Here is a 16,038-nt window from a genome sequence, read left to right as displayed (position 1 = left end):
TAACATTTTATTGTATATCTGTCAAGAGAAACGAGTCTGGATTGTGTTTTTGCTCTGTTTCTACTTCAGCATCCCAGTCACCTACAGAGTTCTAAATTCATATTTTAAGTTTGGTAATTGCTTATTAAATGGAGTACTTGCCTTGGGATTAAGGATTTGGTTTTTACCCCAGTTCATTGTTTCACCTATGCTCCCAACTTTCTCTCTTTGCTTCTGCCTTGGACATGTGTGCAAACCTGTTAGAACTTCTTTTTTAAATCTGAAGGGCAAAATAGATGCAACTACAGCCACTGTAGTGGTGCTTTAATACCTTAAACTTTAAGAAATGAAAACTCTAGACATATTTAAAATGATTTAAAGCATTCATAAATCACTTGCACACTTAACCTCCTATCATCAAACTCCTTCACTTAAAGAAATCTCTTTTTTTTGAAGGAGAGGTGGGAGTGAAGGAGTTAGGATAAAAATTTAAGGGAATGGAGGTCTGTTCAATTAATTAATTTATTCAGAGACAGGGTCTCACTCTGTCCTCAAGGCTGGAGTACAGTGGTGCAATCACAGCTCACTGCAGCCTTGACCTCCTGGACTCAAGTGATTCTCCCACCTCAGCCTCTCAAGTAGCTGCGACTACAGGTGCACATCACCACTCCCAGGTGACTTTTGCATTTTTTGTAGAGATGGGGTCTCGCTATGTTGCCCAGGCTGGTCTCAAACTCCTGGCCTTAAATCATCCTCCCACCTTGGCCTCCCAAAGTGCTGTGATTATAGGCCTAAGCCACCACAAATGGCCAAGAGCCAAGGTTTAACCTTGATGAAATTGTATTAGCTCAGGTTCAAGTTCTTAAGTAGGTGGGACTTAAAATCTCAAAGACTATGTAAGCCAGTTATCTGTAGTATAACAAAGACAAAAATTATTTTGATATATGAATTGCTTTACTTACCCATCGGAAATCCTTCCCATCAAATTTGCGGGCATTTGTAAATAAAACAGTTCTAGCTGGCATGTTAATTCCCATAGCAAAGGTCTCCGTGGCAAATAAGGCCTAAGTAAATAAGTAATTCTACAGTTAAACATGTATTTTAAGCTGAAAACCTAGTTTTATAATTTGTAAGTATAAGTAACTGCATTATTAATCTTTAAAATTAGTTAATGAGACCCTACAAAAATAACAAACAATATGTTCTCAAACCTATTTCGTATTTTATATATAAAATTATTAATTAACATTTAATGTCTCTCATAGCCCAGAAACTTGGTAATTCAGGGAAAACAGACTTTCTTAAATTCTAACAGTGCCAACTAGAGAGAATACACACTGGTCTTACATGAACAAAGCTTTAGGCCATAGAATATTTTTCTAAACACGAACACATTTCCTGGCCTTTGCAACTGATGACACAGTGATTTTGAGGACCACTTCAGTATTAGAAGATCTCTGAAGGAAGACTAGAATCACTGACTCTGTAATTCACTTCTAAGACCAACAAAAATAGTGGTTTAGGTACAAAAAGATATATGTGTAAGTAAAGTCACTGAAGTACTAAATTCGCTAGGAAAGAAGTAAAAATATTTTAGTTCATCATCTCAATAGCATACTATTCATTCATTAAAAAGAATGAAGAAGAATTTGACATACGATGAAATTATATAATAGGGGTAGTAAATGACTTTTGTTGTTTACAAAATGATTAATGCATTATTTGTATGTATACTAGTAGATATTTCTGTTAAGTGATGGGATGATCTTTCATTTTTTTACTTTACATACAACTGCTCTATTTGAATTTTACACCCAACAAGTACTGCCTGTGTATTTTTTTAAAAGATCCTTCACAAGTAGGGCTCAGCAAAGTATACAATCTAGAAGGGACATACCAGGATCTAAGTATAAATACTGACCAATTCTTGATCTAAATGACTTCAAATATGTACTTCAAGATAAGTAAATTTATCTTAAATATTCTACTTAGTGCTGAGGTTCTCATGATAAATCTCACATTTGATTTTTAAAATTCTAATAATTTTTAAACATAATGTATGAGGCTGGGCATGGTAGCCTATAATCCCAGCACTTTGGGAGGCTGAGGTGGGAGGATCACTTAAGGTCAGGAGTTCAAGATCAGCCTGGCCAACGGTGAAACCCCATCTCTACTAAAAATACAAAAACAAAACAAAACAAAAAAACAAAAAAAAAATTAGTTGGGCATGGTGGTATGCTCCTGTAGTCCCAGCTACTTGGGAGGCTGAGGCAGGAGAATCGCTTGAACTCAGGAGGTAGAGGTGCTACTGCACTCCAACCTGGGTGACAGAGCAAGATTCCGCCTCAAAAAAAAAAAAAAAAAAAAAAAAAAGTATGAGTCACATATAGACTTATGATTACATTTTGATGTTGTTTCCCATTTTTAATATCCCATTTCTTGGTATAAACATCAATATCATTTAAAAAAAGTAAATCAGATGCTCTTTGGTTTAAATCAGAATATTCAAAAAAACTCTCTTTCCTAAGTCTAACCAGCAATTTCCTTGTCTTCTCTAAACTAATCCTTTTATTCTGTATGCAGAAAGAAGTTTACAACCCTGGGTTTAGTAATTAAATACACCTTCCACAACATTCTGTGGTATCCAACAGTGTTACCACTACATTCTTTCTTTTCGTTCTTGTTTTTGAGACAGTTTTGCTCTTGTCGTCCAGGCTGGAGTACAATGGTGTGATCTCCGCTCACTGCAACCTCTACCTCCCGGGTTCAAGTGATTCTCCTGCCTCAGCTTCCCTAGTAGCTGGGACTGCAGGTGCCTGCCACCACAACTGGCTAATTTTGTATTTTTAGCAGAGATGGGGTTTCTCCATGTTGGTCAGGCTGGTCTCGAATTCCCGACCTCAGGTAATCCGCCTATAAAAGTGCTGGGATTACAGGTGTGAGCCACTGTACCCTGCCACCACTACATTCTTGAAGAAAGGAAACAAATGGTTTTTTTTTACCTATACTTCAAGATTTATTTAAGTATAACATCATATACAAAAATCAAGTTCATTATTTAAGTCATTTCATTAAGCCTTGTTAAAAACACACATATTGCCTATAAACAATGTTCTCTAATTTTCAAACTCTTCATACAACATGATATGGGGGCATAAAAAATAAAAATAAAACCATACCTTTATCAATCCTTCAGAAAAGAGAATTTCTATAGTTTCTTTCAAAATAGGAAGTAAACCACCATGGTGAATACCAATTCCCCTCTTCAAAAGAGGAAGTACATGTTCTACCTGTGATTTTGGAATAACACTGATTTTATAATGATGTGAGAAAAGGATTTTTAAAATGTTAAACTAACTCAATTAAGAGAAACAGTAAAGAATGCTTTCTCTTTAAAGAAACTTAATAAATAAAATCTTTCCAGAATAAAAGCAAAACTCAAACCTATATTCTCACAGATTATTAAATTCAATATAATTCTGGCCTAGCTCATATGAAAGCCATATAGTAAGTATACTTTACAAATGCTTTGCTGCCTTAAATTTTCCAGCATCATTTCATCTCCTCAAAAAACAATTACACGTTATAGAGGCAGAGTTTTTGCCTGTAGAAAATAAACTTAAAAGATACTGGCAACACAAACCCCCAAAAAATAAATCACTATAACACATATTTAACATGAATATGTACTTAATCTAAAAATAAATCAATTATTGAAGAATTCTTTCAACAATCTATCAAACGCCATTGAATACTTACTATTAGAAGTGCGCTATAACAAAGATGTATAAAAACATGGCTCAGCCCTTAGATACTAATAATTCAGCCAGGAAGAAAAACTACAAAAAAGTTTACACATTAAATACCCTTTTCAAATAGCAAGAAACATGTTACTACAGTCTTATAGAAAATCCCTTACAAATCAAGGCATTCATCTGTAAAGGAGAGTATGATGATCTCCCAATGTTTCTTTTCACCCAACAAAACTTTCATACCAGTCTAAAGCACTATTTCTCAGCTCTGGATGCACAGCAGAATCACCTGGGGAGCCTTTAAAAGATTCTGATGTCCAGGATGTACATCAGACCAATTAAATCAGAATCTCTGGAAGTGGCACAAAAGCATCAGCATATTTTGGAATTCCCAGGCTATTTCAACAGTCAAAGCAAAAATACACTGGATTAAGGCAAAGTCAGGTATGTTAAATTCCTCACTAAACACATGATTTTCAGTAAGTGTTCTCTCTTATTTTATGTGGTAGCCTTCTGGATTAAAAAAGTTAATGACTTAAAACTAGCATTAAAAATTCTGTAATACTGAGAACACTAGCAGTAATTTTCACACCATGCTAGCTCTCAAAGAAAAGTTCCTTCAGGCAGCAAATCTTTCTTCCTATTGCCTTTTTGAAGTTTAAAGTAAAAGTCAAAGTATCATTAAGTGCATATCACAACACATATGCTGCAGTGTGTGAAAAGTGCAATAGAGTAATAAAACCAAGCAATGTAAAGTGAATATATGCAATCTATTAATATCTACACTTTTATCTACTGATACTGAAAACTCACCTGAGGGAGTTTTTTATCTTCATCGGATAAGCAATCAATTGCATTACTGAATACTTCTTCAACCATCTTCTTTTCTTCATCTAGGAGAAAATTCAAGGGTACAGAAATATCAAAATGAGTTAGTGATACCAAACTTCACACATTACAAAGAATAAGAATCTAAAGGCCAGGTGTGGTGTCCCAAGCTTGTAATCCCAGCACTTAGGGAGGCCAAGGCAGGTGGCTGGCTTGAGGCCAGGAGTTTGAGAACAGCCTGGGCAACATGGCGAAGCCCTGTCTCTACAAAAAATACAAAAAAATTAGCCAGGCATTGCGGTGTGCACCTGTAGTCCCAGCTACCTGGGAGGCTGAGGCAGGAGGACTACCTGAGCCCGGGAGGCTGAGGCTGCAGTGAGCCATGATCGCACCACTACACTCCAGTCCTGGCAATAGAGTGAGACCCCGTCTCAGAAAAAAAAAAAAAAAGAGTCTTTAAAGAGCAAAAGTAAAGAGGTGGCATTTAAGATGGTCAAGGAGAAAGTAGATAAAAATTACCACATAATCAATACAATTCTCTGCCTTTCAAAACATATCTAGTAGACTTAATTCATGAAAAAAGTACTGTCTTACAAAAATAGTGACAATAACCACATCTGGTGCTTTACATACAACATTTAAGTCTAACAATTACAGGACACAGGAACTATTATTATCTACATTTTACTACTAAGTAAAGTGAAGCTTAGTTTTTAATAATTAGCACTACTATTAACTGTGAGAAAAACAATTCCAAAGCCCATGCTCTTTCTTAACCATTGCACTGCCTTCTTGAACAGTGTCTATCAAATAATACAAAGTATTTGTTAAACTGAATAAATATTTGTTAATCAGTATGCAACCCTGCAACTTTAAGTTCATTCGGCACTTGTAGGTAAGAGAAAACATTTATGGGCAGGACAATTCAGTCTTTAAAAAAACACAAACTATTAGTGGCTTTAGGAGGCTATGTCAGCTATCTGTCATTTGTTACTTTTACTCATGGAAAAGTAGGAATTAGCTTTAAAATGCACAGATAAAAAAACAAAACCTGCCTTGATAAAGAAAACAATACAACTGAAATTTAAATTTGGATGACTTAAGATATTATTTACTTTTCACTGTACTGGATTACACGTGTAAAAGGCAGAGTTGAAAGATAAGCGGGTTGGTATTCAGCACACTGCAATTCTTGGCCAGTGGTTTGGTTTGAATGTGTCCCCCTAAAGTTAATGTGCTGACCCCTTAATCCACAATAAAAGAGTGTTGAGAGGTAGGGCCTTTAAGAGACAGGGTCCTCATGAATGGATTAATGCCTTTTTCAGAGGAGTGGGTTAGTTATCACTGGTATGGGTTCCCGATAAAAAGATGAGTTCAGCCCCCTTCTCCCACTCTCTCTCTTGCACGCTCTCCTGACCTACTGTCTTCAGCCGTGGGATTCCACGACAAAAAAGGCCCTCACTAGATGTGCTGGGTCCCTCAAATTGGGTTTCCAGCCTCTCAAACTATAAGAAATAAATTTCTGCCTTTCATAAATTACCTAGTGATATGGTTTGGCTCTGTGTCCCCACCCAAAACTCATCTTGTAGTTCCCATGATTCCCATGTGTTGTGGGAGGGACCCAGTAAGAGATGATTTAATCATGGGGGTGTCTCTTTCCTGTGCTGTTCTCGTGATAGTGACTAAGTCTCATGAGATCTGATGGTTTTAAAAATGGGAGTTTTCCTGCACAAGCTCCCTCTCTTTGCCTGCTGCCACTCACGTAAGATGTAACTTGCTCCTCCTTGCCTTCCACCATGATTGTGAGGCATCCCCAGCCACGTGGAACTGTGAGTCCATTAAACCTATTTTCTTGGTAAATTGCCCCATCTCGGGTATGTCTTTATCAGCAGCGTGAAAATGGACTAGTCTCAGCTATTCTGTCACAGCAACACAAAATGTACTAAGACAACCAGGTTGTGCTACTGTCTTAACTGTGTGACTTCAAGTGAATTACTTTTTCAATTAACGTATAGGAATAATTTACAGATTTGCTAGAAGTTATATCACTTTGATTGAGAATTACAAAATAGTTAAGCAAAGGGCAGGTCTTACTGGTTTAGACTTCAGTGAGACTGAAGCATGGTATTTTCTATATAGAAGGTGGTCTAACCAAGCTACGAGACCTACCCTTAAGTGGTCAAATAGAGAGCCACAATAACTGAGGAGTTTACGGCAACAAAGTATAAGAAGGCATGATTCTAATATTTTTCATAGGGTTCTCCGAATTTTAAATAGAACAATGTACTCATATCTTTCAATAAAAGGAGAAGAAAGGAAAGAAAGTATAAGTCAAGGGCCTTTAAAGCTTTTATAAATGTGCTGAGTACTGCTGTAACTGTAAGGTGAATGGCATATCCTAGTAATACGTAACAGATAAAAATATTACTAGAAATATATTTTACGCTCATTTTCATATAACATTAAAATGATACCGAAATGATGTAGTACCTGTGTTGAAATCTAATTTGGTCATTTGAAGTGCGTAGGCTTCACAATCTTTCTTACTAAAACTGAAAATAATCACAGGTTGGAAATTTCTTTCCATAATCATCTTCACAATTTTGAAAACATTTGATGGTCCTGCAAAAACAGTAAACAACACACCAAAATTAACTCAAAATAGATCACAGATCTAAATTTAAAAGCTAAAACTATAAAACTTTTAAAAGAAAATATAGGAATAAATCTTCCTGATCGTGGGTCAGACAAAGCATTCTTAGATATGACAACAAAAGCATAACCAACATAAGGAAAAAAAATGCATGAACTGGACTTCATCAAAGTGAAAAACTTCTGTGATTTCATGGATATCATCAATAAAGTAAAAAAACAACCTCAAACAGAATGGGGGGAGATATTTGCAAATCATCTATCTGATAAGGGTCTAGTATCCAGAATATGTAAAGAACTATCATAATTCAACAACAATAAAAAACATAATTATAAAATAGAGAAAGGATATACAAATGGCCAATAAGCACATGAAAAAATGTTCAACATCATTAGCCACCAGGGAAATGTAAACTGAAACCACATTAAGATACCACTTCACATCTAATATGATGACTATAATCAGACATACAATACTAAGTATCGTGGAAAAATTATATGTGAAAAAATTAGTTCTATCAAATTATACCACCATCTTCCCAAATGGGAAATCAGGGCAAAATACATAATCTGTTTCGTTTACCCATTACCTAGCCCAGGGATGCTGTAATTACAGAAAGATGCCTCTGTTTCTATGGAGGAGGAGTACGGTTATACAAAGGATATAGAGAAAATGGAACCCTCACACATTCCTGAAGGAAATGTAAAATGGTATAGCCACTTTGGAAAATACTTTGGCAGTTTCTCAAAAGGTTAAACATAGACTTTCCACATGGTGCAGCAATTCCACTCCTAGGTACATATCCAGAGGAAAACACCTATTCACACAAAAACTTGTATTAAATAGTACATGCATCAATGTTTACAGCAGCATTCCTAACAGTCAAAAACTAGAAAAACCCAAAAGTCCATCCAATGATGAATGGAGAAACAAAATGTGGTATATCCATACAATGGAATGTTATTTAACCATGAAAAGGAATGAGTACATATAGCATAAAATGAACAAACCAGCCAGGCACAGTGGCTCACACCTGTAATCCCATCACTTGGGAGGCCAAGATGTGAATATCACTTCAGGTCAGGAGTTTGAGATCTGCCTAGCAAACACGGTGAAACCCCGTCTCTACTAAAAATACAAAAATTATCCGGGCATGGTGGCAGGTGCCTATAATTCCAGCTACTTGGGAGGCTGAGGCAGGAGAATCACTTGAACCCAAGAGGCAGAAGTTGCAATGAGCCAAGACAGCACCAGTGTACTCCAGCCTGGGTGACAGAGCAAGACACTGTCTCAAAAAAAAAAAAAAAAAAAAAAAAATTAAAAGTAACGAACCTTGAAAACATTACGTTAAGTGAAAGAAGCCAGTTGCTCCAAACATGAAATGCACAGACAAGGGAAAGTCACAGAGATCGAAAACAGGCTAATGATTAGCTAAGTCTGGCGGATGAGAAGGGAAAGGTTGGGGGAAAAGGGAGAATAACAGTTAATGTGTACAGGGTTTCTTTTTGGGTTCATGAAAATATTTTGGAACTAGACAGTGGTGATGCTGCACAACTCTGTAAATATACTAAAGACTACTGAATTGTATACTTAGATGAGTGAATTTTATAGTATGTAAATTATACTTAATGTCATACAAAAAAGATAAATATTTATCCAATTTTATCACATATCATCTAGACCTTTACATAGCTTGAGAAAAAAAAACTAAGACAAAAAAATGTCAGAGTAATCTGAATATACAATTTACATGTAAAATTCTCGCAAAGCAAAGTTCCAAATTACCTTTTGTTCCTCCTTTCCGCCCTTTCTGGTCTCCTTTGGCCAAATCACCTGCATCTCGAAGCACTTGCATTGCAGTATTAAAATTATCTTCTCTGAAGTCACCCTGGAATCACAAATTTTTTCTGTGTAACTTCACTAATAGTTAATTATAATCCGAACATTTTTCATACATAAGGCTTCCCCAAATAAAAATAATTTAGTATAATAATGAAAGCCACTAAAATAGTCCAAACATGATCTGTGGTAAGAGGTATTAAAAGGTGAAAAAGAAGTAATAAAAAATGAAGAAAAGCAAAACATAAGATATTTGAAACATGTCCAGAACTCCTATTCTCTAGGTATTTTTAAAATACCGGAAAAGGAGGGAAATCTGATTCATGCCTAAGAAAAACACAAGTCTCAAACATAATGTTTGTAATAAAAACACACAAAAAAATCAAGATCGATTGATTAAAACTAAGACAAACAAATGTATCTTTTCCATTCTTCTCTAATTCAAAATTTAAAAACAACAAGATATTAACAATAAAGTATGACATTATAGATTTAAAAATGACAATTACTTTCTTACATTTTCATCAACCACAAGATGCAGGCCATCTCCCCCTGCTGGAAAAATGTAGTGTTGCAATGGAGTGGGCCGATAATCTGTGTAAATTACATGACAAGGCTGTAAAAAGAAAGAATTAAACATACAAAATTGTATTTCTTCAAAATAAAACTATCTTAGTCCAACCTAAAAGATCTTAAGAAAATCAAGTAATGAATTCAACATTTCAAAAAGAAAACACTTCAAAAAATTCACTAAAACCCAGGCAAGAGAAAAATGTAGAAAAATTAGGTCTATGAAATTATACTACCATCTTCCCAACTTACCAATTCCCTAACCAGGGCTAAATACATGACCTGAGCATCAATTGCCCATTACCTAGCCCTGGAATGCTGTAATTACGGAAAGATGCTTATTTTTCTATAGAGGAGGTGTACAGTGATACAAAGGATCCATGAAGTAAAATGGAACTTTTCTGCCCCACCCAGGCTTTTCAAAACCTTAGTATAAAGCAGCAGGTTGATCTAGCTTCTCCCCAAGATCCATTGGGTTTTTCTATCCTACAGAAGCAATATGGGAGAATGTCATAAAAACACGATCAGGGAGCTTATAAACAGACAAGTTCATGAGAACATCAGTGTAAAGGAAAATTAAGGGCAGAAAAATAAAAGCAAGAATAAATTCAGTATAGATAAACAAATGCCTGTTAGAAAGGCAAAATAGAAAGTCAGTAAAAAGTCTGTGTTTACATGAGAAAAATCAAATCAAATGCTCCAGAGATGCCCAGCTTTTCCTGGCACCAAGGCATTAGGGGAAATTCTGTATACTCATGGATAACTATCTGAGTAAACGCAGTAGTTTCTAAACCTGGCAGATCATCAGATCAACTTGGGGAATTTCTTAAATTGGAGCTCCCAAGGCACTATTACTTGAGATTTAGATATACTGGGTTTGAGATGGGGCTCAGAAATCAACATTTCTAAAAAGTCAGTCAGTTGATTTTGATCAGCTGCTTGGTTTGAGAAGTAGTTTACCATTAAAATGTTTTTTTTTTTTTATTATTCTGGACAACATCAGGAGAAAAGCAAAGGGAGAAGTAAAGCAAGACTAATCTGCAACATTCTGAATATTGAGGACATCAAAAAAGGAGGAAAAAATACCTGTTTATGTAAATGGCAAATCCATTCAGCAAACTGTCGGGCATTTGGAATAGTAGCCGAAAGAAAGACATAGTGGACGTTATCAGGAAGCAAAATAATAGTTTCTTCCCATACTACACCACGTTCTGAAAAAAATAAATATATACTTTGGACTATAGTTGGACTACAGTGTCACTCTGTGATAATATCTAAAATTATATTCTCTGAAGCTTTATAGTTAGAAATGCAGACTTTACCCAAGAATATTTTAAGCCACAGAGCCTTACTGAAAACTATTTCTCATCATTAATCTCTCCAGTAGAAAATTAGTAGACTAAACCACTATAAATACAATGTACTCTGAAACAGCCTACAAAGAGCAATTCCAGGGTTAATCTTTCCAAACAACCTAACAAGAGCCTCAATGACAAGGCAGCGGAACAGTATTTCTACTGCACATTGAAAAGTAATGGTTACTAACTTGTAGAAAGTTATAGCAACAAATTTAGAAGATACTATTACTATTCCAGATGGCATCGTTCACCCAATTATCCTTGTGATCCTCTGGAGATGAAAGAAAGACTTGATGAATGATAAAACCGTAAGTCATTTTTTATTAAAACGGAAAAAGTTTGACAGCTTCCCTCCTAAAATAGACAAATCAACAAAGGATTTCTGATTCTAAAACCAAAACAACTCTGTTAAGAGCTTAATTTTATAAATTTGGAAAGGGTGAAATATTCAAAGGGTAAATGATTTCTTAAATTATATTACTTTCTCCATAAATACAGGCTGATTTAGTGAGCTAGTTTAAATAAAAACCAAATCTTATTTTAAGTGTGTACATATTAAACATTTAACTTTTCAATGTGTTTGTTAATATTAGCCCTGCCAGCACCCTAAAAATTCCAAGCATACTTACTTTTTCACTACGAGAGTGTAACAGCCTAAGTAAGGGGCATTTGTAAGTTTTTCTTTTTGTTCATTTTTATTTCATAATCCTCACTTTTTTTTTTTTTAACCATAAACACGTATTTCATAGTTACTGAACTAAATAAAAATCAGGAAAGTTAACTTTGCAAGCTAGAAGTTTTAGAAATTCTGTAACATTAGTTCTACTGGTGAGCTATTAGAAGCACGCCAGCTTTTAATTTCTTTTGCTTTATTTGAATCTGCATTTCTCACCCAGCAAAAGTTACTAGTAAAGAGCTGTACTTGAATGAAATCTTAATGGAAAAATAATATCATGTTGTCCACTATTTAAAGAAGCAAGGCAGGTGCAGTTCACGCCTGTAATCCCAGCACTTTGGGAGGCCAAGGTGGGAGGATCACTTGAGTCCAGGAGTTCAAGACCTGCCTGCTCAACATTGTGAGACGCCATCTCTACTAATAAATAAAAATTAGCCAGACATGGTGGTACACGTCTGTAGTTCCAGCTACTTGGGGTACTGAGATGGGAGATCAAGGCTGCAATGAACCATGATCCTACCTAGGATCCTACCTAGGATCATGCACTTCAACCTAGGCAACAGAGTGAAACTCTGTTTCAAAAATAAATACGTAAATAAAAATAAAGAAGCAACAGTTTATTAGAACCCTAGCCACACAAAAACTAGAAGCAAAATTTAACAATAACTTGCTCAAAATTCCTAATGTCATTCTGAAGGGAAATACATGATATACATTTCAACACTGAATATACCTGAATCTCTCATATAATGAATTTCATCAAATATAACCCAAGCAACTTCTCGCATAACTTCAGAACCTCTGTAAAGCATACTTCTCAAAATCTAAAGAAAAAAGTAAAAAATGTATTTAGTTGGATTCTGACATAACAGCTAGTAGTTAGACAAAAGTTGTTTTTTTCAACAAGGAATTGTGGATATTCTTTATTAAATGGAAATATTAAAATAATTTTAAGGGGTTACAGAACTTACTATTTAACAAATATTAACAGAAGTAATATTCAATATTACATTGTTGTATATTATATTGTATATTCCTTTTCTCATAAAAAGCAAAGTAAATGGCTTCTAAACAGTTACTAATCAGATACAATCCACAGACAGAATTATCACCCCTACTCTCCATATGTCTAGAATATGATGCAACTTCCTTCTATACATAGCACCGTCCCAAGATTCATACTTTCTGAAATATACGTACAACTTAAATTATCCTCTATTCAAAACACTGGCTCATCCCTGAGTGTTTGCCCATTTTTTCTGCCTCGTTTTCTTGCAACATGGATACTTCCTGGCAACTGTTATCCTAATTTTTGGAGTTAATGAAAACCTTCCACAGATGAAAGAAAGTTTTGAAAATGGAAAATAAACTTCCATGAGGTGACAAAATGAAAAGTGAGCAATGCTTTTGGCTGATTCTCCAAACCAGAAGCTAATTTATGCTCACCATTATACCATATCCTTGGAAAATGCAAAGATATAATAAAAGTAAGTACAAAAATACTTAGTAAAGATAACTAATCATGTCCAAAACTTAAGATATTCTAAGTATATGCAAAACTTAACTGCAATTATGGGAAGAAGGTAAACATAATACTGCACTCTAAAAAATCAGTTACTTGGCTGGGTGCAGTGTCTCACACCTGTAATCCCAGCACTCTGGGAGGCTGAGGCAGGCAGATCACGAGGTCAGGAGATAGAGACCATCCTGGCTAACAAGGTGAAACCCCGTCTCTACTAAAAATACAAAAAATTAGCTGGGCATGGTGGCGGGCGCCTGTAGTCCCAGCTACTCGGGAGGCTGAGGCAGGAGAACGGCGTGAACCCAGGAGGCGGAGCTTGCAGTGAGCAGAGATTGCACCACTGCACTCCAGCCTGCGTGACAGAGTGAAACTCCATCTCAAAAAATAAATAAATAAAAATCAGTTACTCATCTACTTGTATCAACACTCAGATATAGAAGGCAAAGTCACATGAAATGAAGAGTCACTATTACTATATATTCAAATCCTTAAAACTACGTACATAAAACCAGTAAAATATTTTCATGTCACTGACAGAAATAAACTTTAAAAATACCTGAAGAAAAAAATGTATCTATGAGACAAATAATAAAGTATGGTAATTTAGAAATGTAATATTATCAGAACATTTTAAGATAAATGTTATCCATTTTGCCTAAGTCTAATCAGAAAATAAGGTACTATACTTTACCTAAGTAGAGCAACCAATAAAACATCCCAGGTTCTAACTGAATAGTCACATTAATTTAATTAAAAACGAAAAGTCAGATGAGGCACTACATGAATTACCTCTGTGGTCATAACAAGACAAGATGCCGTAGGATTAATAGTAACATCACCAGTCATCAAACCAACATCTTGAAATTCTTCATACATTTCACGGTATTTTTGGTTACTCAGAGCCTTAATTGGGCTGGTAAATATTACACGCTGCTTTTCCCTTAAGGCCAATGCAATGGCATACCTACAAATGTGAAAACAAATAATCATAAAACTTTTCCTTTAAATTATGACTTTAAAAATTCTGTTAATATTTAAATTGTGTCCAAATTTTCCCTAATTACTTATCTTGAATGGACTTCGAAGAACAGTAACACCGTATCTATTATACTAATAATTATAATAAATATGAGATAGAGTGATCTAAAATCATTTTAACTCCGGTCACTCAGAATTAATGTAACTTAATCACTAATAGCAATAGATTACTAACAGTTACCTATTTCTTGCAAGGAAAACACCTTTGGTTCTAACATGGGCCTCCAAAATTCAGAGCCTCTGTCTGTGAGTTCACACATATACAGATGATCAAGTGCTTATAGCCCCTGGAAAATGAAGTGTTTCCTCCTCAAGTTTCACAAATGAGTTAATCTATATGTATTCTTTTCCCACATGTAACAGTTAACAAGTCAGTCCTCTGAAAATTATGGTAGGTTCTGATTATGGAAAATTTCTTTCATAGCTATTAACAGAACACAATAGAGCAGTTTTGTTTTTCTTTAAATATAGACAATGACATCAACATTAAACTTAACATTGTAGTTGATCCTCCTTATTTAAGATTCAGCTCCTGCCCAGAATAGGCTTATTATAATGTATTTGGGGAAATAAAAATAACATTCATCCCAGCCAGTGAAATAAGCAATTTTTAAAAAATCAGAAGTTGTCCAAACATCAAATATGAAAAGAAAATACAGAAATGCTACATACATTATCTAAACTTTTCAAGAAAAAAATTGCAAGATATAAAAACAAACAGGAAAGTACAACCATATGTAGGAAAAAAGAAGCAGTCACAAGAAACTGACTGTCTGGCTCACGCCTATAATCCTAGCATTTAGGGAGGCTGAGGTGGGTGGATCACATGAGGCCAGGAGTTCGAGACCAGCCTTGGCCAACATGGGGAAACCCTGTCTCTACTAAAAATACAAAAATTAGTCAGGTGTGGTGGTGTACATTTGTAATCCCAGCTAATTGGCAGGCTGAAGGAGAACTGCTTGAATCCAGGAGGTGGAGGTTGCAGTGAGCCAACATCACGTCATTGTTCTCCAGCCTGGGTGACAGAGTGAGACTCTGTCTCAAAAAAAAAGAAAAAGAAAGTCTACAGATTAACAATCAAAAGGAAAAATTCTCTAGATGGGCCCATAAGCAGATTTGTGATGACTGTTATCAATGAACATGAAGATACATTAAGAGAAATTATCAAACCTAAAGAGAAAAAGAAATAGAAAAATAAGAGACACTCAGATATCTGCAAGACATCCTCAAGTATCCCAAAGGAAATTCCAAAATGAGAAAGAGGTAGGAAAAAAAATAACAATAAAAAATTTCATTTGTTTAAAAGACATTAATCTAGAGATCCAAGAAGCTCAATTAACACAGCAGGAAAAAGCAAAAAAGAACCATACCTAGAAACATCATAGTTAAACTGCTAAATGACAAAGGCAAAGAGAGTCTTTGAAAAACCGCAACAGAAAAACTCAATACATAAAAGAGAACTACATAATTAAGGCTGACTTCTCATCAGAAACAATGGAGTAGAATGAAATGATATCAGTAGAATGATGTATCTGGAGTTGAAGGGGAAAAAAAAATTTGTCAACCAGGAACTCTACATCCAGTGACACTGTCCTTCAAAAATGAAAGCAAAATAAAACTACTCTGTAAGAAATATTTATTAAAAACCCTTCAAACTAAAAGGAAACAATACCATAAAACAGAACAATTAAGACTATGTATATAAAGGTATATATAAAACTTTTATCACTTAATATTTTTAGAAAACACAATTTAAAGCAATGATTATATTGTATTACAGATACTGTATTACTAGATTTATAGCATATGTAGTTGAAATATAT

At 35.0% G+C, this 16,038-nt stretch overlaps 1 protein-coding gene across 1 annotated transcript in view; it reads right to left on the bottom strand.

The window, feature by feature from the left end:
- The window catches only part of MTREX (Mtr4 exosome RNA helicase), a 117,528-nt gene that overhangs the window by 71,110 nt on the left and 30,380 nt on the right, over positions 1-16,038 (bottom strand). The window contains exons 6-14 of the mRNA XM_024247641.3: positions 13,967-14,141; positions 12,389-12,479; positions 10,708-10,832; positions 9,569-9,667; positions 8,998-9,100; positions 7,050-7,181; positions 4,545-4,624; positions 3,159-3,269; positions 942-1,043 (exon numbers count right to left, since the gene is read on the bottom strand). Coding sequence (XP_024103409.1) covers positions 942-1,043; positions 3,159-3,269; positions 4,545-4,624; positions 7,050-7,181; positions 8,998-9,100; positions 9,569-9,667; positions 10,708-10,832; positions 12,389-12,479; positions 13,967-14,141 — 1,018 coding nt within the window. The remainder of the gene's footprint in view (positions 1-941; positions 1,044-3,158; positions 3,270-4,544; positions 4,625-7,049; positions 7,182-8,997; positions 9,101-9,568; positions 9,668-10,707; positions 10,833-12,388; positions 12,480-13,966; positions 14,142-16,038) is intronic.

The sequence above is a fragment of the Pongo abelii genome, chromosome 4, assembly GCF_028885655.2.
Source record: "Pongo abelii isolate AG06213 chromosome 4, NHGRI_mPonAbe1-v2.0_pri, whole genome shotgun sequence".
Lineage (NCBI taxonomy): Eukaryota > Metazoa > Chordata > Mammalia > Primates > Hominidae > Pongo > Pongo abelii.
Note: the sequence above shows the minus strand (reverse complement) of the source record. Positions and strands in the feature narration are given on the sequence as shown.